The 27,996-nt window shown below is 48.4% G+C and overlaps 3 protein-coding genes across 5 annotated transcripts; 1 reads left to right on the forward strand and 2 right to left on the reverse strand.

Moving 5' to 3' along the window:
* Window positions 1–70: 70 nt before the first annotated feature.
* LOC121066680 (gasdermin-E-like) lies at window positions 71–27,996 on the reverse strand. Its single transcript, XM_040550419.1, has 8 exons — window positions 27,946–27,996; window positions 21,745–21,949; window positions 13,043–13,231; window positions 10,915–11,042; window positions 10,618–10,798; window positions 9,091–9,164; window positions 785–2,332; window positions 71–383 (listed from the first exon to the last, which is right to left on the reverse strand). The coding sequence occupies exons 1-7, from the start codon at window positions 27,994–27,996 to the stop codon at window positions 2,102–2,104; spliced, it is 1,059 nt and encodes a 352-aa protein (XP_040406353.1). The 3' UTR covers window positions 71–383; window positions 785–2,101.
* On the reverse strand, window positions 15,580–16,678 carry LOC121064449 (E3 ubiquitin protein ligase DRIP2-like). Of its 2 annotated transcripts, none has more exons than XM_040546009.1 (2): window positions 16,558–16,678; window positions 15,580–16,336 (listed from the first exon to the last, which is right to left on the reverse strand). In XM_040546009.1, the coding sequence occupies exon 2, from the start codon at window positions 16,153–16,155 to the stop codon at window positions 15,643–15,645; it is 513 nt and encodes a 170-aa protein (XP_040401943.1). In that variant the 5' UTR covers window positions 16,156–16,336; window positions 16,558–16,678; the 3' UTR covers window positions 15,580–15,642. The 2 variants fall into 2 exon arrangements, with proteins under 2 accessions (XP_040401943.1, XP_040401942.1); XM_040546008.1 differs by having other exon boundaries at window positions 15,580–16,339; window positions 16,558–16,675.
* On the forward strand, window positions 17,096–18,183 carry LOC121064450 (E3 ubiquitin protein ligase DRIP2-like). 2 transcript variants are annotated; one of them, XM_040546010.1, is made up of 2 exons: window positions 17,096–17,205; window positions 17,424–18,183. In XM_040546010.1, exon 2 carries the CDS (start codon window positions 17,608–17,610, stop codon window positions 18,118–18,120), a length of 513 nt encoding a protein of 170 aa, XP_040401944.1. In that variant the 5' UTR covers window positions 17,096–17,205; window positions 17,424–17,607; the 3' UTR covers window positions 18,121–18,183. The 2 variants fall into 2 exon arrangements, with proteins under 2 accessions (XP_040401944.1, XP_040401945.1); XM_040546011.1 differs by having other exon boundaries at window positions 17,427–18,183.

Consider the following 27,996-nt stretch of genomic DNA (forward strand, 5'->3'; position numbering starts at 1 on the left):
GAATTAGTAACTAGAATTTTATTTGTAAGGAACTGCCACAATTTCCAGTAAGCCTCAGAGTTATGCTGAAGAAAAAAATAAATAAAATTAAAATTCTGCTATCCTCATCGCTTTCAGTGACCCAACAAAAGCCAGACTCACTCTCTATCAATCACACCATTTGCGTCACAAGCTTTAAATAAGCTCTGAGCATCTATTCCATGAGCCAAGAACTAGCTCCTTGCATGAAGGCACACACACACGTTAAACTGGACTATGTCACTGCCACACCCTCTTAACAGTCCCGTGGGACTGTGTATATGAATATCTTCTTCATCAGATGTCAGCGTCTCAGCCTGTTTCCAAGTCTAGCACGCGAGCAATTCAGTGGCATCTTTCAGGTCCTTACACCAGATAAATGTATTTTAACAAGCAACTTATTTACAGTTATATATACAGTTATATATACTTCTGAGTGTAGAAAATAATTGTAAGTATTTAGTTGCATGCAGGATTATAACCCCAAAATACGTTGAAGTAAATCTCATTTGCTACAGGAAGATTATTTATTTGAACAGAGCAGGTAACACTCCAGAAAACCAAGTGAAAGCTTACTGTTCTAAATACAAATTATTCTAGTATATTCTTCCGTAGCACTCCATCTACTCTTAGAAACAAGATTCTAAATCTTGACTGATGTTATTTTTTTGACACTAGATGCATACTAATTTTGCACGTCTGGTTCACACATTTATCCCAGAATAAATCTTTCTTGGCCATTGCAATGCCCACACTTGAAGCATACCTGTCCTTGACGTCTTTCATAAGCTGCTGCAAGTCAATCTCCTGCTTCCTCAGGTTTCCAAAGGAGGACTGGCTTTCCACATAGCCCCTCCCTCCAGCTCCCAGGCTGATCTTTCCAAACGAAGTTTCAATACTTCCTTGAACAAAATCTTCAAATTTCCCCATGTATTTTGCGAAGTCAGACTCCACAATCACTAGGAAAAGAATAAAACTAATTGCTACCCATGAAGACAAGCGCTGAAACAGTCCTGAAGTCATTAGAAAAACAAGAACTAACAGAAAACACAAACGGTTAACGTTAATGAAGGCAAGAAGAGTACTCAACAGGTCAACAGGGAAGTTCACAGCTCTGCAACTTCTGCTTGCTCCATATTTTTATTGCCTTTGCTCAGCTATCTTCTACATTCTGCCATTTTAGGAAAACATCTGGTGAGTGAAATGCTGAGCTCAGATGCTAAGGAAGACTTAAAAAGCATGGCAGAAATTTACTTCAGCAACAAGGGAGAACTATGAAGTAGACCTGCTTATAATAGGTTTAATATTTTGCCATTATCTTGACGTATCTCATTATCAGCCTGTCCCAAAGCTCACTGGAAACCAGTGGAAACATCTAATTGGCTTAAATCAAACTCTGAATCTCATGCGTCTATAAACCAGAGAACAGACTCAGCTTATTTTCTGAGCTCCAATTAAAATCTATGCATAAGTAACTATCTGTTTGCCTACATTCGGAATCATGTCATGCCCAGAAACAGAGGGTTCCAGATCATTACTCCTATTACCTGTTTAGCACTGGTGCAGCTGGATGGAGAAATAAATACAAGGATAACTATTTTTTAACTGTCTGTGCAAGAAGAAGGGACGCCGTGATAACACCTGCAAGCATTCGCTGGTCTGCTATCACCAGTAGAACAGTTTGTTCAGTGCTTTTTCACCTGGAGCACTGCACAGCTTCACACTACTAAGACACACTGAAAACTCCCCAAAATACTCTAGGGGAGCTCCTGAGGTTGCAGACAGCACTGCTATTAAACAGTATGGCAGCGCTGTATGGCTTGACAGCCTTCAGCACTCAGTTGCAGTAGTCCATCTAGACATTTTTTTTAAATGTTTCTTAGTATTATTTTGAGCTAAATGAACAGTCAAGTGAGAAAAAGATGCAGCCATCTCATTCCTAAGGATGGAAAATACTTCAGAGCATTCCTCTGAAAAGAGCCCTCTAGTAACATGACTGAGTTATCCAGCTCACACGCCTCAGGGCTATTACACAGCTACAGAAGAAAGAACAGGCTGGGACAGTGACTGCTCAGCAAAGCTCCTATGCAGTCCCACCTAAACTATGAAGTCCGTACAGTGCAACATAAAGAAGGAGCGGGAAGAAGCGAGGTTCTCTCGCAGTGACAACTTTTACAGAAGACTCTGTCATTTCCAAATTAATGCTTGATGAAGCAAAAAGCCTTTGCACGACATCGAATCTTCCTCTGTCAGTCAGAGTAGCCACCAAAGGACTGCTCAGTGCCAAGGTGCCGTCAGCTGAAGCGATATTAGGCTGTATTTACGAGAGAAAGAGACAGAAACAGAGGCATTAGAAAGGCTTTTCAAGCAGCACTGTTCTTTGCATCACAGAGCTCGGTTCTTTCTTACGAAACCACTGGAGAACTTACAAGGGAGTGGTAGAAGGGCAAGATTCCCTCTACCATTACCTTTGACAAGTACAACGTACTCGTCCAGCACCAAAGCTCACCTCCCCACAGCCATGTTTCAGAATGCTCCGTCATGACGGCCACTGCGCTGACAGCTGGAAAGAGGAGGAGGGAGCGCTGCTTCTCTCACACCCAGCACGGATACCGCCTTCACACCCAGCCCTCAGACCTGCTCTGCAGCACCCTTTAAGGAGAAACATCTCTCCCACTGCTTTTTCCCCAGTCCAACTTCTCTCGCTGCAGATTACACTTAACTCACTCTCATTCTGAGCCAACGGCAGCATTCACCTTGTCCCTACACATCCAAAGGTTTTTACTGTAATTTTTGTCACTGAGTGTAGGAAATTCAGAGCAAATGCCAACCCTGCCCCATTCCTTCAGCTGTTTTAATGAATGGCCTCAGAGATTTGCCACTCCAAATCTGCCAAGGCCCAAGCACTGCTGGTATCAAAGGGAATTTCTGTTTCCCAAGGGCAGGTGATTGTTGTTACTGAGATTTAAGAATGGGTTAGGGAGACTGTTAGTAAATTAAAATTCAAGCTCGATCACAGTCGATCCCACAGCCGAGCAGAGTGGCTCCTGGCGCAAGGAAGGATGCTATTATAATGTGTATAATGACAGCAAAGAGATGCATTGCAATAAGGAGCAAGTGTGGCGTTGACCTTTGTTTTTTGTTTTTTTTTTTTTTGAGCAATTAAACCTTACACATGCTGTTACTGTTACACATCTCAGGATATCTAATTCCTGTGGCTCTAGCGGGCGCTTGCCATAAGTAGACAGTCCAGTCTTTGTTATCTGCCGGGTTCCCCACCAGACATGTCGTAGATGGGTGGTTTCATTGGCTCCACCAGATCCAGGAACCTCCTCCCATCTAACCTTTAGTGCACTGCTGTATTAATCAGCTCCAGATTACCACCGAATTGGTCACCCACAGTCTGGGCTGGACTGAGACCCAGGAGGCGCCAAAGCTGCGGAGGTGGACGAGGATGATGGTCCCAACCATGGCAGCACGCCACGAGCTGGCACCCATCGTGGTCCTTGCCCTGTGGAAACACAAACGTACCCTCGCCCCCAGGTTATTAAGGGATATGGTCCTTCCCACCCCCCAGTATCCAGATTTCTCATCATAACCATCGCTTTTCCTGTTGGAACAGACGTTAGTCCTGATTCCATTGATTTAAAACGCTTAATTATAGGTGGCACGTATTGAAAAGGTAGTGTCAAATGATTTATGACATATACCACTTTGTTCAATCTATTCTGCGGGGTCTCCTGTGTCTCCCCCTTTTTCTGTTTAGCCAATAAGTCCTTTAACGTGCGGTGAACATGTTCTACTATTGCTTGTCCTGTGGGTGAGTGTGGGATGCCTGTCTTGTGAGTGATGCCCCAGGAATGGAAAAAAAGTCGTGTAGAGCGGCTTGTGTAAGCTGGGCCATTATCAGTTTTTATTTCTTTAGGGATTCCGAGGGCGGCGAAGGCCACACAGAAATGCACCTGTGCGTGACAGCTTGTTTCGCCCATCATCGCAGAGGCCCAGAGCGTGTGTGAAAAAGAATCTATGGACACGTGAACGTATTTTAGCCTCCCGAACTGGGGAACGTGAGTAACGTCAGTTTGCCAAAGCTGAAGAGAAGAGAGGCCCCTAGGATTAACTGTAGTCGGTGGGCCTGGTCATTGTTGACAATCTGGGCAGGTCTGTACTACGAGCTTAGCATCTCCTATGGGGATGGCAAACTGTTTGGACAATGCCTTTGCAGCCAGGTGGAAGAATTGATGTGATAAATGAGCCTGGGACAATGTATTTGGCACTGGGACTTGCAATGCAATGTTAGTCAATTGATTGGCCCAGGCATTTTCTTCTGCAAAGAATCCCGGGAGTGTCGTATGACTCCTAACGTGGATCACGCAATAAGGGTGGGTACGGTGCTCTACAAGAAATAATAACTCTTTAAATTTTAAGAATAGTGCTTTGTTGTGGATGCGTTTGATCTGAGATCTTTCAATGCGTTGTGCTACTCCTACTGCATAATGTGAATCAGAGACAATATTTAGTGGAGCCTGGTCCCATTGTTTGAACGCCATTACTACCGCATGTAATTCTACTGAGGGGAGCCCTGTATTGTTTCTAGGATGTGTTGCCAGTGGCCTCCTTGTTCCCATGTGACTACAGCTTTTCCTGTTCTCCCTGACCCATCTGTGAATACTGTTTGTCCTTGGACCGGGTGCCATCAATATAGCGGCTTGTCCTCAACGTGTACATTATTATAAAAAGTAAGCATTTTATGAGATGGTAGATGTATATCAAGTTGACCACTGAAACACGAAAGGGCTGATTGTAGCTCTAAGCTATTCTGGAGGCACCAATCAAGATAGTCTTTAACTATTGGAATGATAATGGATTTTGGCTCTTCTCCGGCCATTTCTATAATTCGTTCTCTTCCCTTCCTAATCAAACCTGAAAACATTTCAATGCAGGTGGCAAGTGTCTTTTTTGGTTGGTGGGGTAGAAACACCCATTCTAATAGCAGCAACGGGTCTGTTGCATTGGAGTCACATTGCGCAATAATAGCTAGAGGTTGTGGATTTTGGTTGCACACGTAGAGCTGAATGGGTAAATTTTCTGCTCGCCGCTGGCATTGTTGGGCAGAGATCTTCTCCTCTATACGGTGTAGCGCCGCCCTGGCTTCATTAGTCAGACGGCAGGGCTCATTAATATTAGTGTCCCCTTTTAACAACTCGAACAGGGGTGCTAGTGTATGGTTGTCAATTCTGCATTGCGTCCTTATCCAATTTATATTGCCTATAAGCTTCTGGACATCATTGAGCGTGTGAATTTCCGTTGTAATGGCTACGTTTTGGGGTTGAATACTGTGCTGCAGTATCTTCCAGCCTAAATATTTCCAAGGCGCCTCGATTTGAATTTTCTCCGGTGCGATTTGTAATCCCCATGTCTGGAACTCCTGCCGTAGAACAGGCAGTACTTCCTGCGTTAAGTTGTCTGTTGGACTGGAGAGCAATATGTCGTCCATATAATGATAGGTGTATATGTGCGGGAAGCGTTTGTGTACGGGGCGTAGCGCTTCTGCTATGTATGTTTGGGAAATTGTTGGGGAATTTTTCATCCCTTGAGGCAGCACAGTCCAATGATACCTATCCATTGGTTCGGTCTTATTGATTTTTGGGACCGACAACGCGAATTGAGGAGCATCAGCAGGGTGAAGTGGAATAGTAAAGAAGCAGTCCTTTAGATCGATAATTAAGATATTCCAATTGCGAGGGAGCATAGCAGGAGAAGGTAATCTGGGCTGGGGAGCTCCCATGTCCTCCACTGCATTGTTTATTTGACGTAAATCGTGAAGTAATCGCCATTTCCCGCTTTTCTTTTTAATAAGAAACAAGGGTGAATTCCAAGGACTGGTTGTGGGGGTAATGTGTCCCAATTGTAACTGTTCTTGGACAAGTTCTTGGAGAGCAGTGACCTTTTCTGCAGGAAGCGGCCATTGATTCACCCACACAGGATTATCAGTTCTCCAGGTGAGTCTCATGCGCAGTCACTCGTCAATGGCCACTATTGAAAATTTTCCAGAAAGCTCAGAGTGAACTCGCCCTGCCCCATCACATCCCTCCCCAGGAGACTAACAGGTATGAGAGCAGCATACAGCCGGACGTTATACAGCGAGCCTTCATGAGTCTTAATGGTAAGCATATACCGGCTCTGAAAAGTACCGGAGACACCACCGACTCCCACAAGGCCTTTTGTGGTGGAATCTAAAGGCCAACTTTTGGGCCAATCATGAAGAGAAATTACTGTAACATCTGCCCCGGTATCCATTAATACTGTTATTTGTGCGCTGGAGGGGTCAGCCGGCGGGTGATGAAGTGTTAGGGTCAGCGTAGGCCTCTTGATGGTAATGGCCGAGGCCCAAAAAGCTGACAGGGGTCCCGTTGATCCAAACTCCGCGTCGTGTCGGTCACATATCTCTACTTGTGGAACTATGGCTTTAAATCGTATTAACTGTGCAACTGTAGCCCCCTTGGGAATGAGCATCGGTGGGGAGGGAGTCCATGCCATTGCTTGTATTACGCCTTCATAATCAACGTCAATGACTTCAGGCAGTATAGAAAGACCCGTTAGTGTGGTGCTAGACCGCCCTAGCAAGAGGGCGCTGCATCCCTTCCCTATTGGTCCCTGTATCTTTAGAGGTACTCTGCGGACTCGAGCGTCCCAAAGGGTGCAGCTCGTTACTGTGGAGACGTCCAATCCGGCGCTTCCTCGGGTTCTGGCTGTGAGGGAATCCACGGTGACGTACTGGGCGGGACCGCTGGAGCAGTGGGCGGCTGCCGTCGCAGCCCGGTATTCATCATCGCCCAGGGCGGTGACTTCCGCGAGGACGGCCCGCCCACGAAGGAGGGCCGGGACACTTGTGTCATCCCCTTTCCCTGCCACGGTTGTAAAGGTCGTCCCTCTGCATCATGCGTCGAACGGCACTGGCTAGCCCAGTGCCATCCCGTGCCGCACCGTGGGCAAACAGTGGGAGGGGCAGAGTTACCGCGTTCCCCCCCAGCTCCTCGCTGTGGGCATTCGGTGGCAAAATGCCCCGTGGCTCGACAGCGAAAACACCGTTTTCGCCCGGTTTTAAGTGCAGTAGCAAAAGCTCAGGCCAAAGCGGCAGTGGGATGTTCTATGGATCCGACTCGATTGCAAGCCTCTGTCATTCGTACCAGCGTAGTATTAGCAGGCAGGGCTTGGAGTATTTTCTTGCAGTCTGTGTTTGCATTTTCCACTGCTAGTTTTAGTATAAGGGCCTCTTTGGCCTCGCGGTTGTCAATTTGTTTGTCCAAAGCGTCTCGCAATCTATCAATGAATTGCATATAAGGCTCGGTAATTTGTTGCCTAATGCTGGTAAACGATGACTCGGCTTTTCCAACTTCAGGCAACTTCAACATAGCCTGGAAGGCCAGAGAGGCGGACTGCCGCAAGATGGCATCGTCGAGCCTAGCCTGCAATCTCGGATCAAATAACGGCTCAGTCCCCATCAACTGTGGGATCCCGGCTCCCAAGAGGGGGTCGCCGGGCTGCCGGTCCAGGTTACGCATGGCGGCCAATTCGCACGCTTCTTTCCGTTTTTGCTCCCACAGTAATTTCTGTGTTGGCGTTAAAATCATCGCGGCTATCTGACGGCAATCGTACGGCACCAGCAAGTGACCAGTCATAACGTTTTCTAACAATGACTGAGTAAATGGTGCATGTAATCCGTATGTAGTCAGTCTTTCTCAACTCTTTAATTAGGTCCCATTGGAAGGCTTTATATTCATTTTGACTGTTGGGTTGCACCTGCACTGAGAAAGCCATTCCCACCGGGTCCCCATCTTTTAGCGCTTCCCAGCGCACCAGCTCCCATCGTTCCCGCAGGTCGAAAGCTCAGGCCCGCAGGGCAGCATTATCGGGGGCAGGCAAGGCGGGAGCCGAGGGGGTCAGCGGGGAGGGGCTCTGTGGCGGCGGTCCGCGGCCCTCTTCCTTGTCATCCCGCAGATCTATCAAATTGCACTGCTCTGGTGACTTTGCAGGCTCTGATCTCAGTTTGGCTGCTTGTATTGCCTGGGCAGCGGCGTTCTGTACGTTCTTTTCTGCCTGCCATGATCTTAAAGTCTCTGTCACCAGCTGCCATGCAGTCATCACCTCAGCAGCATTAGTATCCCCACTGGATGCTGCTTCCCATATTTTTCCCCCACTTGGTCCCAAGTTTTTACATCAATTACTGTAGAAGCGATTGAGGGGAACCGTTGTTTTCGCAAAATTTTCAATAATAGCTTTATCTTAAATGAATCATATTTTACTCCCCTTTCTATTAGGAGTTGCTTTAGTAATTTCACTACAGCCACTACCCCTGCCGAAAAGATAGCTCCCATGATTAATGCCCAGCCGCTCACCTGTCCTTCAGGTGATGTCCCAGGGTTGAAGCTGCAGTCCAGCTGCGAGCTTGATCCGTTCTGCTGGGTTCCGTTCAGACTCTCATACAGCGCTGCTCCTTCCTGATCACATCGGGGTCACCAACTGAAGGCACGCACAACACGGACTCCTACTGGCTCTTGAACAGGAGACCTTTATTGCCATTTTTCACCACTACATATACTTTCCCCGTAACCCACACGCTGTCCATGCACCCGAATCTGTCTTACAATTGGTTAGAGACCCTCAGACACGCACCTTGAGCCAGCCAGCAATTGGGTACTGCCCAAAGCCCATCTTTAACACTGTAGCCAATTTACTTTATCTCGTCCTTGCTCAAGTTTTTGGTTCTACAGCTGTTTTCCTCATTATCTCTAACTCAGGGACATGTGAAACAGCATGAAGCCACCTGCGAATTCCTTTCCCACAAAACAGCACAAAGCTCCCTGCGAATTCTTCTCCCACAGGTACCCACCTGCAAACAATTCCCTACATTGTTTGCCACCATCAGGCTCTGACCTTGCCTAAGCAGTGCCTACAGCTGAGATCTGCCCCAGAGCCTGACACCTTCTTTATCGGATGAGAAACACAAGGAGGCAGAGAACTCGGTCGTTACTGCTGCTGGTGCCCACACGCCACTTTCTGATTACTCACCAAGCAACACAATGCCGGAACAACCTGTAGACCACAGCAGGCACGCAGCAGGACAAGAGTGTAATCAGACAGCTCTGTGAAGGAGACATGAACAGGGAAAGATTGTTTCCAGGGAATGCAGCACAAGGCTGGCTGCTGGAGACGGGACTTTCCTAACAGTGAGCTCTGCTGTGGGGCTCTCCTGATGAGCAGCGGCGGGCGAGCCGCATTTTTGAGGCCACCCGCAGGTACAGCACTTTGTGGAAATGGACGCTGGAGACCAAAGTGATTCTACAGCGAGGGAAGCTGTGACAAGTGCTCTGCTGGGCACTTGCAAGGGGCTGATCCAGCCCTTTGCCTGCTTCCCAGACTGCAGAATAAAGTGGAACGGGCAATGGGTACAAGCAAACCCCAAGCTGACTGTCCCCGCCCTTGACAGAAAGGCAGCTGGTAGGAAAGGGGATCTCCTCCCCATCGTTCTCTTCTCCTCCCCAGGCACCTCCCCACTGTTTCAGCCCGAGCCTGCAGGCTGGCTGAATGATTTAGGCCTGGCTCTGCCGTGGGGCAGGGAGATGGACGAAATGATCCCTGCGGTGCCCTTAAACTCTGTAACTCAAAGGCTGTAATTTCTAATAGAAGCAACAGGCAGAAAACAGCTTTTGATTCTCCATCCAGCTACAGTTCCGCGTGGACGTCAGCAGTAGCCATCACGGCTAAAGCCAGGTGATAACGCAACACACTCAATTAACTGCGCCCTGCTGTTAATAGCATCTGACAAGTATTATCACATCGGTGGGCCTCTGTTTTCCCCTTCTTTTGTGTGTCTGCAAATGAGTTAAGCTTCCCTACCTGGGTACTGCTCACACGTGGATGCACAGTGACATTTGCTGCACGGTGCCACGTCTCACTAATACCACACCTGCCTTCCCTTCGTTATCTTAACGTCAGGAAACTTTATGTATGAGAAAGAGGAGAAAAAGCCAGGAAAGAGTCTATCTTGGATTTTGCAGGTGACTTTTAATTAACACTGTGGGGCCACCTCGATTGTGAGGATGGCATTTGTTTGACATTTGTGTTTTATCTCCTTTTTCAGTAGCAGCAAACCAACCCTCTAATTGCAGTGTCTCTACATTAAATTCCTTTTTGCTAAATAATAGTTTGGACCTCGACAATGTATGCTGCTCCAGAGAAGACAACACCCAATTTGTAATTCTCAGCATTTAGGCAAGAACAACTCTGGCATGCATCAAGAACAGAAATTAGCTTGTCAAACTGGAAATGGCCACATTCAGCAGAAACTGAAGTAGAGCTATCTTGGGGGAAAGTGTATTTACAAGCAAAATCTGTCAGAGATCAAGGGCTGACTTTAATTCCTAGCCAGGAATGGCTAGCAGAGTGTACAAATCGCAGAAAAAGGAACAGAACGCATTACATTCAGGAAACTCACCAACTGCTCATCAAAAAGAGCCATAAATGTTTTGCACTGAGGGAGCATTTAAAAGGGGAAAAAATCATAATAAAAGGCTTTTCTCTTCATTCACAGCATACCAGAGACAGCACTGATGAGGAGGTGAGCAGCTGAGACCAATTCCTCATCCTGAAGCTGACAGTTCTGCAACAATACCTCATTACTGCACCCTAAGAGCTGCAAGAAGTCAACCAGGTCTTGCTGTTGTGCAGGTTTTAGCTCCTTCAGATCTGGCTTGTCTCCTGTGCAGATATCATCTAACTGGAAGCAAAAGAAAAAGTAAAACTTCTTGAAAACAGAGAAGTTTGAGCAAAAGCTACTGCTAGCTCTATTCAGAAGTTACTTTTAGGAAGCAAGCAAAAGTTTCTTTATCTTACCACATCCGCCAGGGCAGTTAGCATTTCTTCACGGAGCAGGAGTTCACACAGGCTTTTATATAAAGCTCTTTGCTTTTCTTCTGGGAGCTTCGCAAAGGGCTGGAACTGAGCCTTCAACCATGATAGATCTTTCCCAAGAAAGCAGTAAAAAGCACAAGTAAGCAGTGCTACACAAATGCCAATAAAAACAGTTAACATTTTTGCTATGCATTTCATAAGCGGCTGTATCACTGCATCTTGACATCCCGATTTCCATCAGCGCAAGTCATAATGAAAGGCTGGAACACATCCGAATGCATTTCCCTAATGAACCACTGAAACATCATTGAAGATACTGAGATAAAAAAATACTGCTGCTAAGGATCAATATCCAGTGTTCAGTATTTTTAGTATTTAGATGTCGGTATGTTAATGTTCACCGAATTAACCATATGCTAAGTGTGTTGCTTGGATGTTCATCTCCAGAGGATGTTCATTCGTAAGGCAGAATTAAGCGTTCTGCTCATAACCCGACTTTTTAAATCTGAGGGTTGATATGAATCACCGAGGCAATGGTGTGAGTACACACACAATCAGAAGGTCCTGTTGTGACGATAAATCGTCAGGGTCCTCGTATTTCATCAAATGGATCAAAGAATTACACCCCTTCAGCCCTAACCTAAAAATACCTATTACACTTCATGACAAAAATATTTTCTCGATTCAAACACTGAATTCGTTACAGCACAGACAATAGAAGCAAATGAGAGATCACTGCATTTCTTTTTCCACAATTCGGTTACGATACTACAACAGAGAATTTTATGACATCAAATTGCCATTTATGTAAAAGAAAGTAAGTTTTCAAGTCAGTGATGTCAGCTGGAAGGTTGGAACGTGCTCTTCCACGTTCCAAAAAATATGGGCATTCAAACTTTCCTAACCTTGTTTTCAGAGGAGCAAAGAAACCTCCCTTTATGTCACTTCAGTGACATGTTCTCTTTTAAAGATGCCTTTTATATCTACAAATTACTTTATGAAAAAAACGCTCACCCACAGGCAGATTTTTTGGGGGGGTATCTGATGCAATGGTATGACTGTCTAGCCAAATAACAGAACAGTAAACCTACTTTAAACTGCTTTAGGAGAAAAAAAATCCTTTGCTTTTTTCTCTAAGCAAGTGCACGTTAATTAAAAGAAACCTTTAATTAAAGCAAACCTTTAATTAAAGGTCTTTTAAGCAAAAAAGGCACAGAGATAGGTCAAGCTAAAACAAAAACTGAAAGAGTGGCATACTGTTCTTTCACCAAAACAAAGTTTTGTTTTGTTTTTTCATTCTACACCCAGAGATAGTCATTCCTCTCAGACAAGTCTACACTAGGTAATCAGAGAACTTATTTCAGGACAACAGATACCTGTTGTGGTCACAGTTAGTCTATTGAACAGCCATGAAAAAGGGGTGAAATTTAGAGATAACAAAAGTAATGTTCATCACCAGAAACAGCTGTAAGAACTCTACCCAGAACTGACAAAAAGTGAAGTGCGTTCCGAGGCCTTGATTTGTTTTCCCCTTTTTCATTTCTCTTGTGATAATCCTGCCCCTCCTGCATCCCTATCAAAAGCAAGTTGCGCCTGGCCCATTATACCGATTTGCAAACTTCCACTTAAATCATATTTTAATTTCATCAGCCTTAGCTGCTACCAAACATCTCTCTCAAGCTTCTCAGAAAATAATGAGGGTAAGTGGAAGAGGAGTGGGGTATGCCTCTGTAGTTTTTGAGACTTAAAATAACCTTTCACTAAGGAGCTTTACTGAGAACATTCCGTGACCCTTTCTGTATGAAGGCATAAATCATCACTAATTTTACACAGCTTACCCAGAATATTAGGTTTTTATGTCAGCTCTGTTATATTTTAAGATCATATTAATGGCAAAGGGATTCAGTGTGTTCCTAGGGAACAGTCCTCTGCACGTACCCATTGCAGAAGTAAATCTTTCTAGTCTTTCAGTGCATTCTCCCAGGAGTTCCTGATAAGGGCTATGAAAATGAACTAACAATTTCTTAGGTACTATCATACCAGATTATCTCCTTCTATCTCGTCGCTTAACTCTCTGTAATGTAATCACATAAAGCATTTCCGGTAATACCTTGTTTCAATACACTTAAAGAAGCATCCCTGGGAACGAGGTTCCTAGCCCCAGAGCACACCCCATTATCAACAGCATCTGGCTGATACAGAAACAAAGCATCTCTGAACGGTGCTGAATGGGGATAAGTTGAGCCTTCTGTGCTTTCTCTTTCAAAACCTCCTTGTTGTTCATCCAGCAGACAGAATTCTGTAATTAGAAAATACAATTAAAAAAAATCATGAAATATGCAAGCAATTACTGAATGAGATGCTAGCTTATATCATCCAGTGTTCTCACACGTGATTTCTTCCTACCTCATCTCTTCTAGATGGAGATAATACCAGTGGTTGCTATCTGTATGCTATTACTGCAGCCTTCATGTCTGATGCGGTGTGCACCAACACAGGTCTGTGCTGCAGCTGCCAGCTACAAAATGTGACACCAGCTTCTGCGGATTTAATTAACAGAGCCAGCAGGTAACACGAAAACTGAAAACTTCCCCCAGACACTGTGAACCTGAATGCTGCGTACAGGAGATACAGACATGGGTTTGTTGTTTTGTTTTGTTGTATTTTCTACCACTTAGGAGGTGCACCGTAACAGGAGCAACAGAATCCACTCGTAACGTAGACACATGAAAGCACTTTCTGAGATTGATAAAAACTCTTGAGTGTCCCTCACAGAGCTTCTTCTGGTCATGGCATTGACAGACACCTCTCTCTGAGTCAAGCCACAGGTGCATCCTCAAGTTCTCCAGATGAGTGAACAACAGTGGGCTTTTCAGGGTCTCTAAAGGACTTCACGCAGCCATGTTCACTACGGCACGCAAGGACTTCATGGAGAAAATCACAGAATCACAGAATTGTCTAGGTTGGAAGAGACCTCCAAGATCACCGAGTCCAACCTCTGACCTAACACTAACAAGTCCTCCACTAGACCGTATCACTGAGCTCTACATCCAAATGTCTTTTAAAGACCTCCAGGGATGGTGACTCAACCACTTCCCTGGGCAGCCCTTTCCAATGCCAAGCAATCCTTTCAGTAAAGAAGTTCTTCCTGATATCCAGCCTAAACCTCCCCTGGCGCAACTTTAGCCCGTTCCCCCTCGTCCTGTCACCAGGCACGTGGGAGAATAGACCAACCCCCACCTCGCTACAGCCTCCTTTAAGGTACCTGTAGAGAGCGATAAGGTCGCCCCTGAGCCTCCTCTTCTCCAGGCTGAACAACCCCAGCTCCCTCAGCCGCTCCTCGTAAGACTTGTTCTCCAGACCCCTCACCAGCTTCGTTGCCCTTCTCTGGACTCGCTCGAGCACCTCCATGTCCTTCTTGTAGCGAGGGGCCCAAAACTGAACACAGTACTCGAGGTGCGGCCTCACCAGAGCCGAGTACAGGGGGACAATCACTTCCCTAGCCCTGCCGGCCACGCTGTTTCTGATACAAGCCAGGATGCTGTTGGCCTTCTTGGCCACCTGAGCACACCGCTGGCTCATATTCAGCCGACTGTCAGCCAACACTCCCAGGTCTTTCTCTGCCAGGCAGCTTTCCAGCCATTTCTCTCCCAGCCTGTAGCACTGTTGGGGCTGTTGTGCAGCAGCAGAGGAGCCGGCCAGCTACCAGCCCCACAGCGCCTCGCCCAGGCACAGGGAGCGCAGCCCCTCCACAGCATGACTTCCTGATTTTCTCTAAACAACCCTAGGTTTCTCATGCACGTTCTCACCGTCTCTGGCCAACTTCCACCTCCCCAGGTGATCAGTTGTTCCTCGGTTTCTTGTTGTGTCCTTATCAATGGTGGAACGCAAAAAGCAACGTAACTGTCCAAGACTCGTTTTGGAGAATTAGAAAGCAGGTATTCTTTATTAACAGCGCTGGGTATGGGGGGGATAATTCCACCCAACACGGACACCTAAGGAAGACAAGGAGTACTTGCTTATGGTACGGTGATATCCATGTTCACGCAGTTCACAAGAAAGGACAGGACTTAGGCTAATGCTTTCTCAGACCTAAGTATCATATTGTCCCTCCTACTATCGCAGGCGCAGTAACCTCTGGTGGTCGCACTTTGGGGGCTTTCTGATGAGGGCTCATAGTCTTCTTCATCTTCTACTTCTCTCCTTTCTGTTTTGCACATGCTCAGTCATCGTTTAACTGCTTCAGCACTTTTGATCTTTTACAAACTCAGCTAAATTATTTAAGTTCTACTTTGGGCACCGTGTTCCTTCATCAGCCAGGATTTTGTGGATAGAGCTGAGTCTTCTTATCACGCGAGGCCAATGCAACAACTGAGTAATTTAAACCTTTGTGGCTGCTCCCGCCCCCAACACTTTCCCATTCCCAGGACGACTTCTCATCCCCCAAATGACTTCTCACCCCCAGGTCTCACCCGGGGACCCGCCACCCGCAGCCGCTCCCCATCAGGAGCAGACATCCCCAAACCAATTGGCGGCGCGGGCAGCGGGAGAGGGCTGCGTTCAGCCCCTCCCTCCCCCCCCCCCCCCCACTGACCGATGCAGGAATAAGTGCAGGCAGAGGCTTTGCAGGGTGGAACAGGTGTAATTTATTCCTGGGGTAATTGTGGCTGCCACCCCCAGCCCGTCCCCAGGTGAGGCCCGGCCGCCTGCTCAGGCGGGGGGCCCGGCCTGCCGGCCCGCGTGCTCTCCGGCCCCCGGCTCCTCCTGCCTGACCCTGTGCAGCCAGGACGTGTCCCCAATGTCGTCGTCCTGCTGGGACCGTGGCAGTCTGCGCCCGGCCTGCCCCGCGTGCCAGGAGAAGCTCCTGACAAGCTCTCCTCCCATGGAGGGGCTGCGCTCCCTGCGCCGGGGCGAGACGCTGCGGGAGCGGTAGATGGAGGGGCTCCTCTGGCGCTGCTGCTGCTGCTGCTGCTGCCGCCGCCCCAGCCGTGCGTTGCGCTGGAACCTCCTGCGTGGTCGTCGGGCTAGGCGCACGATGCCGACGATGTGCCTGCGGCACAGCGGGCAGGTGTCTCTTTCGGCAGCCCAGACGTGGACGCACTCCAGGCAGAAGGTGTGCCTGCAGGGGTCGATGCGAGCCGCGTTGGACAGCGGCTCCAAGCAGATGGGGCACGCTTCCTCCCCGGGGGCCTCCTCTGGCTGCTGCTGTGGCCGCCAGCTCATGGTGCCTCTGGCCGCCGCGATGTGGAGCTGGTTGTCCTGTGGGGGAGGCTGCTCTGGTGCCAGGCGCTTAGCAGCAGCCTGGGGTCTTCAGCACCTCCCTCGCCTCGCGGGTCGCCGGCAGGACCTCGATGCCTTGCGTGTCGCCGTCTGGATCTCGACGCCTCGCGTGACACCAGCAGGACTACTGCAGACAGGAGCAGGAAGAAATCATTGTAGCAGCAAAGAGACATCAGCTTTCTAGGTTCAACCACTTGTCTAGAGTACTGTAGCAGTAACTGTTCCGTGTATGGATTGCAAACATTGCCGTTAGAATGGCAAATCTGCTTGTGATAGGTTACACGTGGCAAGACCGCGCTTAGGACAGGTGAGGCACATAGATGTCTATAGATTTGAGAACATTACCGAAGGACCTCGATGGCTCGCGCGCAACAAGAACGGCTTTGCGTGTGCCTCTAGCCACACCTCCGCCTCTCTGTCTCCTTCCAGCCTTAGGACCTCGAGCTTTCGAGCACCCCAGCTGGACTGGCCGCAGGCGCGCCGCGCAGGGCATTTATAGCCAGCCACCTTTTGTGAGGCCATAGGGTGACATCAGCAGGGTCTCGGGGTGCCCCTGATGGCAGCACTGACTTGATGGAAGTCTCACGTATTTGAAGTGACACTTTATTCTTGATACCTTAGGGCCCGCTCCTTGGCCCACTCTTGGGTTCGGTCTCTTCCGAGATGGCTTTTCTTAATTAGCCTGATACCGCTCTCCTTACTTGGCTTCTGTCAGCATGGAGCAGCCATCTCATATCAGCATTTTCTTGCAACAGTCAGGTGACCTCTGTCAGTGCTGCCATCAGGGGCACCCCGAGACCCTGCTGATGTCACCCTATGGCCTCACAAAAGGTGGCTGGCTATAAATGCCCTGCGCGGCGCACCTGCGGCCAGTCCAGCTGGGGTGCTCGAAAGCTCGAGGTCCTAAGGCTGGAAGGAGACAGAGAGGCGGAGGTGTGGCTAGAGGCACACGCAAAGCCGTTCTTGTTGCGCGCGAGCCATCGAGGTCCTTCGGTAATGTTCTCAAATCTATAGACATCTATGTGCCTCACCTGTCCTAAGCGCGGTCTTGCCACGTGTAACCTATCACAAGCAGATTTGCCATTCTAACGGCAATGTTTGCAATCCATACACGGAACAGTTACTGCTACAGTACTCTAGACAAGTGGTTGAACCTAGAAAGCTGATGTCTCTTTGCTGCTACAATGATTTCTTCCTGCTCCTATCTGCAGTAGTCCTGCTGGTGTCACGCGAGGCGTCGAGATCCAGACGGCGACACGCAAGGCATCGAGGTCCTGCCGGCGACCCGCGAGGCGAGGGAGGTGCTGAAGACCCCAGGCTGCTGCTAAGCGCCTGGCACCAGAGCAGCCTCCCCCACAGGACAACCAGCTCCACATCGCGGCGGCCAGAGGCACCATGAGCTGGCGGCCACAGCAGCAGCCAGAGGAGGCCCCCGGGGAGGAAGCGTGCCCCATCTGCTTGGAGCCGCTGTCCAACGCGGCTCGCATCGACCCCTGCAGGCACACCTTCTGCCTGGAGTGCGTCCACGTCTGGGCTGCCGAAAGAGACACCTGCCCGCTGTGCCGCAGGCACATCGTCGGCATCGTGCGCCTAGCCCGACGACCACGCAGGAGGTTCCAGCGCAACGCACGGCTGGGGCGGCGGCAGCAGCAGCAGCAGCAGCAGCGCCAGAGGAGCCCCTCCATCTACCGCTCCCGCAGCGTCTCGCCCCGGCGCAGGGAGCGCAGCCCCTCCATGGGAGGAGAGCTTGTCAGGAGCTTCTCCTGGCACGCGGGGCAGGCCGGGCGCAGACTGCCACGGTCCCAGCAGGACGACGACATTGGGGACACGTCCTGGCTGCACAGGGTCAGGCAGGAGGAGCCGGGGGCCGGAGAGCACGCGGGCCGGCAGGCCGGGCCCCCCGCCTGAGCAGGCGGCCGGGCCTCACCTGGGGACGGGCTGGGGGTGGCAGCCACAATTACCCCAGGAATAAATTACACCTGTTCCACCCTGCAAAGCCTCTGCCTGCACTTATTCCTGCATCGGTCAGTGGGGGGGGGGGGGAGGGAGGGGCTGAACGCAGCCCTCTCCCGCTGCCCGCGCCGCCAATTGGTTTGGGGATGTCTGCTCCTGATGGGGAGCGGCTGCGGGTGGCGGGTCCCCGGGTGAGACCTGGGGGTGAGAAGTCATTTGGGGGATGAGAAGTCGTCCTGGGAATGGGAAAGTGTTGGGGGCGGGAGCAGCCACAAAGGTTTAAATTACTCAGTTGTTGCATTGGCCTCGCGTGATAAGAAGACTCAGCTCTATCCACAAAATCCTGGCTGATGAAGGAACACGGTGCCCAAAGTAGAACTTAAATAATTTAGCTGAGTTTGTAAAAGATCAAAAGTGCTGAAGCAGTTAAACGATGACTGAGCATGTGCAAAACAGAAAGGAGAGAAGTAGAAGATGAAGAAGACTATGAGCCCTCATCAGAAAGCCCCCAAAGTGCGACCACCAGAGGTTACTGCGCCTGCGATAGTAGGAGGGACAATATGATACTTAGGTCTGAGAAAGCATTAGCCTAAGTCCTGTCCTTTCTTGTGAACTGCGTGAACATGGATATCACCGTACCATAAGCAAGTACTCCTTGTCTTCCTTAGGTGTCCGTGTTGGGTGGAATTATCCCCCCCATACCCAGCGCTGTTAATAAAGAATACCTGCTTTCTAATTCTCCTAAACGAGTCTTGGACAGTTACGTTGCTTTTTGCGTTCCACCATTGATAAGGACACAACAAGAAACCGAGGAACAACTGATCACCTGGGGAGGTGGAAGTTGGCCAGAGACGGTGAGAACGTGCATGAGAAACCTAGGGTTGTTTAGAGAAAATCAGGAAGTCATGCTGTGGAGGGGCTGCGCTCCCTGTGCCTGGGCGAGGCACTGTGGGGCTGGTAGCTGGCCGGCTCCTCTGCTGCTGCACAACAGCCCCAACAGTGCTACAGGCTGGGAGAGAAATGGCTGGAAAGCTGCCTGGCAGAGAAAGACCTGGGAGTATTGGCCTACAGTCGGCTGAATATGAGCCAGCGGTGTGCTCAGGTGGCCAAGAAGGCCAACAGCATCCTGGCTTGTATCAGAAACAGCGTGGCCGGCAGGGCTAGGGAAGTGATTGTCCCCCTGTACTCGGCTCTGGTGAGGCCGCACCTCGAGTACTGTGTTCAGGTTTGGGCCCCTCGCTACAAGAAGGACATGGAGGTGCTCGAGCGAGTCCAGAGAAGGGCAACGAAGCTGGTGAGGGGTCTGGAGAACAAGTCTTACGAGGAGCGGCTGAGGGAGCTGGGGTTGATCAGCCTGGAGAAGAGGAGGCTCAGGGGCGACCTTATCGCTCTCTACAGGTACCTTAAAGGAGGCTGTAGCGAGGTGGGGGTTGGTCTATTCCCCCACTTATTCCTGCATCGGTCAGCGGGGGGGGGCTGAACACAGCCCTCTCCCGCTGCCCGCGCCGCCAATTGGTTTGGGGATGTCTGCTCCTGATGGGGAGCGGCTGCAGGTGGCGGGTCCCTGAGTGAGACCTGGGGGTAAGAAGTCATTTGGGGGATGAGAAGTTGTCATGGGAATGGGAAAGTGTTGGGGGCAGGAGCAGCCACAAAGGTGAGCTGGCCCAACTGGGAAAACAGCTGAGAGCAAAAATTTCCACCTTCCCAGGTGATAAGTTGTTCCTCAGTTTTACAGAATCATAGAAATAACGAAAATAACACACCGTGGCTGGATTACCCCTTCTGGTTCATCTTCAACACATTCTGTTGGAACCACAAGCCCTGGTCTACCTTACCCCAAGAGAACTGCTTATGTCCGGCCATTGAATTGTTCCCCCTTCCCCCAGCTTCATGAAGCTATCGGACCTCTGTATGGCGCACTGAAAGCCTTTTAAGAGTTATGCTGAGAAACCTGGAGCATCGAGTACTGTGCTCATGTGTCCGATTTTCTGCATCTTTGGGGCACAGTATAATCAGAGTCCTATGCATTATTTGGATCATCTGTTAGCAACTCAAACACAAGGCTTGAAACTCTACCCCTGGTGCTCTGCAGCAGGTCTAAGCAGAAGAGCACTGGCAGGCTAACTAGACAAAGCCAATTTTAAAGTAGTACCTGACAGCAAAGGGGAAAAAATGTAACTAATCAAGCACAGTGCTCACAGGTACCAGGCACAAAACCTAAATATAACCTTCCTGCAGTTGGTACAGTCTGTCTCACCAAATTAAGGACATTCGAAGCAGATGAGAAAGCATGGAGAGCACTCCATCAGCAAAAAGCTTTTTCAAAGGGAGAGCAGACAAAGAAATCTCTGCCACAGAGAAAGAAAGAGACCTTTATGCCTGCATAACCCTTCAGAGAGAAGAGCAAGCTACAGAGGAGCAGAAAGCGATTAACCCAAATTGAAGAACTTCCCAAAGCTACACAACTCAGGACAGCAGCAAAGGCACCACTATGCCAACATGCTCGTGTAACTTCCATGGATAATGACAAGGCTTTCACACGAATCCCAAAGGAGGAAGACGGTGCTAATAAACTATCTGCCCTCCAAAGGCAGAATGACGGTTGTAAGGGAAATCAATACACAGCATCATGAGAGAAGTATACAGACCCTGCCGTTAAAGCTCGTAATAGGACTCAGCTCAGAGGAAAACGTAGGACTCCGAAAAGTTCTGCATTAACAGGACTGTTAATTACTCTTGTAAGATTAATTTTATCAGGCTCTTAAAAGGGAAAAGAAATGAATGAAAGAATACACAAACTACTGTGGTGTTTTTTCTATTGAATTCTCTCACATTCATCAACGACAAACCTCCATTAGTATGGGTGACCCGTTCGATGACAAACTGGAGCTGATTGATACAGCGGTGCACTAAGGGTTAAGAAGAAGGTTACTCAGAGGCATAGAGTGGTAACCAGGCTAGAATAAGAGAAAGTGGGAACCAATAAGAAGGAGCTGTTAGGCTGGGACGGGCCTATAGAGGGCTACGCGTGATCAAAAGGAATGCAGCGATCAGAAGTCTGTAACTATGTTTGCCAGCAATGTGCAGCGCCTGGAGGGGCTCGGAAAAACTATATAAGATCTGGCATTGGGGCAACAAAGGGTCTCAATTTCTCGACTATCTTGGAGTCCGTGTCGTCATTCCCTTCAAATGGTGACCCCGACGTGATAAGGCGTAGAGCAGCGCTGCACGAGCGTCCGGAGGGAACCCAGTCGAACGAATCAAGCTCGCAGCTGGACTGCAGCTTCAACCCCGGGACATCGCCTGAAGGACAGGTGAGCGGCTAGGCATTCACAATGGGAGCCAATATCTCAGGAGAAGATGAGGCAATAGTGAAATTATTAACGCAATTGTTAATAAAAAGGGGTGTAAAATATGACCCCTTTAAGATAAAGCTACTATCGAAGTTTTTGCAAAAACAAGGGGTCCCCTCGACGGTCTCAGCTGTGTTCGATGTAAAGACTTGGGAACAAGGGGGGAGAAAGTGTGGGAGGCAGCATCAAGTGGGGATACGAACGCTGCTGGGCTGCGGGCCCTCACCTTGCTCCTCCCTGCTGCCGGAGGGCAGCACCACGGCGGCGGACAGGGTCCGGCACCAGCGGCAGTCCCCGGAGCAAGGCAGGAGCTCACCGGAGAGGAAGAGCCCCGGCTCGCTGGGCTGCAGAGCTGACAAGTTAAGACCACCTTCATCAAGCCTTTCCAGTATTATTCGCCGGACTTCCTCGTTGGACACACTTGCTGCTCCCTACCTTGCTGGACAGTGGCCTCGTGATAATCATGGACAAGCTGTTCCATGTATGAGAGACAAAGGCACTCAGACTGAAAGTGCCTGGGCTGAAGAATATTTAGAAAAGAAGAGAAGCTCACACAAACGTTCGGCATCGTGGGGCAATCAAATGGTTTTGCAAGATGTCTTTTGTATGAAAAGGTGTATTTTCTAACAAAGACTTTTGCGGTGTGTAGCAGATAGTGTTTAAAAGACACTTTTCTGGTGACAGTTCTCTCCCCCCTTTCCCCACACACACTTTTTTTAGTAGGGAAGTTTCTTTTTACTGGGCTGTTTTACAGCTACTGGGACCAAAGGATTGCTGAAGTATTTCAGCAGTCTCAAATTATGTGACCTTGCTGAACAGCCTCAGTCCTAAACAAAATAAGACAAGTTAACGTGTTTGAAAATTTTAAAACTGAAGAGTATCTAAAAAGCAGTGTCAGTATGTGGTGTACTTTTTTGTTGATATCATAAATTTGTGCTTCCGGTAAGTCCCACGTAAATAACTGTCCTATAGCAATAAACTTTACTGAGCACGTAAGTGTAAATCACACTGGCCTATACAAGTCCTGCATTCAGGGTGAATTGAGCCCCTCTTTAAAACATTATCCAAAAGTTCAGCAAACAAAAAATGTACCAGGAGGTATTAAAATATTAGATCTGTTAAACTAGTAAATGAGCAGAATTTGATTTGCTATCTTTCTTCCCATTAAAATAGATAGATGTGTGCAGATGGGACTAAAGAGCTCTGTTTCCAAGTAACAGCTCTGATTTACACTGAAGAAGTTGTTGAGGGGGAGAAGGTTTTAAAATGAGTGGGTTTGTGCATCAAATTTGTGTAATATGACCAGTTGATGGTTCTTTTCTAGGTTTTGTGGATATTAATTTCTTCTGAAACAGTTGCAGAGAAAGCTGAAGTCTAAGATATACTGCTTTAGTAGGTTGTTTAAAACTGGTATGACTGGATTCACAGAAGATGGGATCATTCAGGTGAAGGAAGTCTGTGATTCTGTTGATTGCTGTGGCAGCTCTACTTTAATGTGAATCCACACTAAAGACTCAGAATTAAGTAAATACAACAGCTCTTGTTCTAAGACCAGCTTTTACATGTATACACACAAAAATTAGCCTTAAATTTCACATGTGCTGTCTTGTGCCATAGCAGAGCTGCAAGGTAAAGCATTTAAATCAATTTTAAAATAACTTTGAGAGTGTGTAGAACTTTTTAAAAAACACCCTCTTATGTATAGAGTTGGAATATTTGGCTTTATGGGGGGTTAATCTGTGCGTTGTTCAAGCACAGTCTTAATGAAAGAGTTCAAGTTCTTTTAGCACACTTTAAAACCTAACTCTGCATAGACCTAGTCAGTTCCTTGATTAACTAATTTGTAGCTTAAAAAAAAAACACAACCCTTAATGTGGTTCAGCTGTCCTTTCCTTGCTTGATGCTGTAGTCCTGTAGCAAGAAATTTAAGTACTTGAGAAAGTAAAAGATAATGATTATTTTGTTTATCGCGTTTATTGCAATGAGAATAGTTACACCATGTCTATTGCAATGTTTGCAAAAAATGATTAATTGTTCGTTGCACACAATTTGGCTTGTAGAAACAAAAAAGGGGGAATTATGGGTGACCCGTTCGGTGACAAACTGGAGCTGATTGATACAGCGGTGCACTAAGGGTTAAGAAGAAGGTTACTCAGAGGCATAGAGTGGTAACCAGGCTAGAATAAGAGAAAGTGGGAACCAATAAGAAGGAGCTGTTAGGCTGGGACGGGCCTATAGAGGGCTACGCGTGATCAAAAGGAATGCAGCGATCAGAAGTCTGTAACTATGTTTGCCAGCAACGTGCAGCGCCTGTAGGGGCTCGGAAAAACTATATAAGATCTGGCATTGGGACAACAAAGGGTCTCAATTTCTCGACTATCTTGGAGTCCGTGTCGTCATTCCGTTCACACTAGCACAGTTAGATCCTGTCAGTTACTCAGAAACGTTAACAAAAATTGGAGAAATACAGAAATGATCAATAAAAACCATCAGAAACGGTCAGAGACAAAGATACTCCTTTGCACTGAGATGCTGTAAAGATTAGGGCTGTTTAATTTATAGGTGTTTAGGAGGAAGAATGTCACACATACATAGCAATGAACAGAACAAAGCAGGTCAGCCCAGTGCTACTATACACATCCAGTTTTATAAAGGAAGTGAGAGAGGGAGTTAGGAGAATCTTATCAAGTAGAGATAGAGCGCTGACGGCATTAAACTAGGATGCTACTTAGTGTCTTTGCTAACTATGGTGCATTGTGCAAATTAACTAAAGCAAGAAGCCTTGGGCCCCTTACCAAGGTCAGTCTCCTAATAAGAGAGTGAGTCTATCTTAAGAAACTGGGAGAAACTGGTCCTGCAGATGGACAAGAGCCAAGGAGCAACTGAGTCTGTGCAAAGACAAGAGGTCAGCTAGTGGTGACGAGGAAGTCATCAATCTTCATCCCCACGACCCCCGACGACCACCACCAGAATACACTGCGCAAGCACAGATGGGAGGAGTTTATGGAAATGACTCCTTGGAACTAATTTTAATATGAAGCAGGGACAGGTTATGCATATGTATAGGCGTATTGTGAAACTTCATGCATATGTAACTCTTTACTGCATATAACCAAGGCAAGTTGCCGCGTCAGGCGCGCACGACTTTGGTGGGACTACCCCCCGTGCTGCCCAACGCTGAATAAACATACCTACTTTACAATCTTACTGATTGTGGAGTCCGTTTTCCGCAAGTCAGCTGGAATACAGGCTTCATGTTTTAGTATCAGTTGGAGGAGAGAAGAAAACCCTTCTCTGCACATAGAAGCTTAGCTTTCCCCAAATCCCATTTCAGATAATATTTCATACAGTATTTACCAATTCATGTTGAGGTTCCTATGAAACCCCCATTGCCCACTCTTAGTTCTCCACGTAAACAAGTAAACGGCATTTCCCAACAACATTTCGAGGGAAAGGATCTGAACAACGTCAAAGTCTCCTAACATTTTACTCAAGTCTTCTGAGGCTTTCATAATAAACTGAGGCTACAACAAACTCGCAGCACAGTCCCAGCTATACATACTGCGAGTATTTCCACTGACTTTCTTTTTCCCTTACCTTTTCCTAGGCTCTAAACTGAGTTTGATTTTTGCATTCTTAAATTTATTCTCCATAAGTTTCCCCCGTTTTAATCTCAGTGTAATGTAGTTTTACTAAGCGATGTAGCTCTACTGCAGCAGAGAAAAAAGAAAAAAAAGAAAAAGAAAACAGTGAGGGTGGAGGGTTTGGGGACTTCTTTTATATGACTTTATATTTCACAACTAACCAGATGACTGATCGGTAATGGAGGGGACCATCACGGCAATTTGCCCTGCATTAGCCACTGTTCCCTTTCTTCAAGCATTTCTGTGCCTTATGTGATTGATTGCTCATTCATTCTGATCCCATTTCGACACAATGGACTCATGTGGGCATACTGTCTTAAATGAAAAAGGCCCACCAATCCTAAGGAGCTTATGAGAAGACATATTGGAGAAGGAAAAAAACCACCACAGTTCTCATGATTTGTCTTTCTGTTACACACTCACTAAATCTCACGAGAAGAACCAATGACACCATTCTATAAAACTCCTTTCTGATTCATGGTGGTTTGACTTCGCTCGCAGTTACCAGGCTTTTGGTGGACAAAAAGGACATCTGAGAAAGACCACAGAGTGCTTATGAAAACTGCAGAGGCTCACCAGGTAGGATAGCTGGTACTGTCTTTAGCATCAGGATGACAATATCAACGTCTCCTACACTTTGCTGCATTGGGAATGTCTTTGCAATGAGTCTATTTGCTGGTGCAGCAGTACCTGCAAAGTAACAATACTCTATCCAAATTATATTTCTTTGGGTATAGTGCCTTTAACATTCACTCTAAAATGCACCCGAGTATCTTGTTTCACTCATTCACAAAATGACAGACTACTGAGAGTTAATACAACTACCAGGATCGAGGGCATCCTGACCAAATGATCACAGAGTGGTTACAGACACAGCATTAAGAAAACTCTCCTTTTGCTGTTTCTTGCTCTGAAAAGCTTTGTCAGAACCATGCTTGGTTTGGCAGAATTAAAAAGGAAGGTATCAAAGCTGGTAGGAAAAGCTTGTCAGAGTGAATTCACTCTTGCAGATTGATAGCTAGGTGTGAAAGCAGAAAAGGATGGAGGAGTAGCTTTCTCGCCTACCGAAAAATTTTAAATTAGCCTGAACCTGGGCTATGGGCAGATTATTCAATGAACAGGATGAGATCATGTAAAGATATTTACAGCAACTTTACCGATTATTTAAAGAAACAAACCTTACCCTGCTTCTTTCATTTACCACAGCTCCATAACTCAGTATAGTAGATCATTAGATCTGAAAAAAACATTTAATGAATAATCAGATTTTACCTTTGTCAACACAGAAGAGCAAGTTCTGAACAGCTGCCCAGTATTTCTGACATTTTATACACATGCACTTTACAAAACATACCAATAAAACCCCCCAAACCAACACCTTTTTTCCATTCAGTGTAAGGTTACCCAGAACACCACAGTGCACAGGCAACTTGGGAAGCGAGTGACAACTGGACTACCAAATAGGTCACATTTTGTCGTAAAGGCATGCTAAGGACAACTCTTGCAGACCGAAGAGGACCAAGCAGCAGGCATGCAGTCAGAAGAGCTGCCAGACTTTAACTTTACCGTGTGTCACCCTCTGAATTCTAACCAAGTCAGTGCTTGTCCTGAAAGGCTCCTGAAATCAGCAAGAGATGGCAAGCAGTACATGTATTTTATTACGAAACCTTAAAGTTATTTTTGCCTGCTTTCTAGATAAGTTACATTTAAACAAAAAGCCACAAAAGCTCACAAGCTCTCTCTTCTGAGCCTTGAGGATCTTCCAGCACATGCCTCAGATGACTTGGTGCCACACGAACCCCCCTGGGTTTAACTTGCCCTGCCACAAGGGCCATGGTGCCCTCACCCCGAGGCCAGCTGCCACCATCCCACCAGGTCCCATTTTGGGGATGCTCGCCTCGCAGCACATCACAGCTGTGCACCTGGGGATCGGGGCAGACGGTGATGCCGGCCCTGAGGGATGAGGCGCTTCGTGTGGGCGCGCAGCCATGTGCCGCCCTCACCAAGCCCGGCACTGAGGCAGCTGCAGCGGGCACCCAAGTGCTGCGCTTCCCCTCCGACGCTCCTGCACCGCGCGTGATTTGCAGTGATTCAACCTCTAGGGTTTGCGGTTTGGGTTCTGGGTTTTTTTTTCCTTCCTTAAAACAGCCGGGTGGCATACGGGCAGGCACGGAAGGGAAACCAGACCCTGGCTTTTCCCCGAGGCCGCCGCAGCGGTACCTGACAGGGACGGCCCGCGCACACGGGGCAGCAGGGCTCGGATGCGGGCTGCGGACCCCACTGTGGCCCCACTCCCTCAGCCCCTCAGCGGGGAAAAGGGGGCTCAGCAGGGGCACTGCCGGCACTGCCGGCCCCTCCGCCTCCCCGGGCCCGCCCCGGTACTCACGGCTGCCCCGCTGATCCCCGCCGCCGCGCCCCGGGGATGCGCCGCGCCCCGATGCGATGCGAGGCGCAGGGGGCGATGCCCCGAGAGGAGCCCGGGGCAGCACCGGGAGCAGGGGGCTCCTGGCCAGCGCCGAGGGCTGGCGAGGACGGGCAGCACCGCGGCGGGGCGAGGCGAGGCGAGGAGCAAAGCCCCGCCCGGGTGCCGGCGCCCCGGGACGCGGGGTGAGGCGGGACCGAGCGCCGCCGCCATTTTGTGGCTCAGCGGCCGCCGCCCAGCGTATGGATGCTGGGCCCGGCAGGGTGAGAGGCGCTGTTGCTGTCCGCTAGCGAAGCCCCAGGGCGGCTTCCAGGGAGTCCCTGGCTCCATCGCCTTCCTCCTGGCTGCCCGTGCCCCTCACCTTCCTCAGGGGTTGAAGGGCAGCTGCACTGGGGTCTGGGCTGCCGGTCAT

This window comes from Cygnus olor, chromosome 2, assembly GCF_009769625.2.
Source record: "Cygnus olor isolate bCygOlo1 chromosome 2, bCygOlo1.pri.v2, whole genome shotgun sequence".
Classification (NCBI taxonomy): domain Eukaryota; kingdom Metazoa; phylum Chordata; class Aves; order Anseriformes; family Anatidae; genus Cygnus; species Cygnus olor.

What these genes read in the sequence shown, in the direction of transcription:
- LOC121064449 (XM_040546009.1), bottom strand. Translation starts at nt 16,155, where the DNA reads ATGAGCTGGCGGCCACAGCAGCAGCCAGAGGAGGCCCCCGGGGAGGAA.
- LOC121064450 (XM_040546010.1), top strand. Translation starts at nt 17,608, where the DNA reads ATGAGCTGGCGGCCACAGCAGCAGCCAGAGGAGGCCCCCGGGGAGGAA.
- LOC121066680 (XM_040550419.1), bottom strand. Translation starts at nt 27,996, where the DNA reads ATGACCGGCAGCCCAGACCCCAGTGCAGCTGCCCTTCAACCCCTGAGG. An exon ending in CCCTTCAACCCCTGAGGAAG is followed by an intron (nt 21,950 to 27,945) that starts GTGAGGGGCACG and finishes CCAGCAAGGTAG; the next exon opens with GGAGCAGCAAGTGTGTCCAA. An exon ending in TTTAAGTGTATTGAAACAAG is followed by an intron (nt 11,043 to 13,042) that starts GTATTACCGGAA and finishes TTCTTGGGAAAG; the next exon opens with ATCTATCATGGTTGAAGGCT.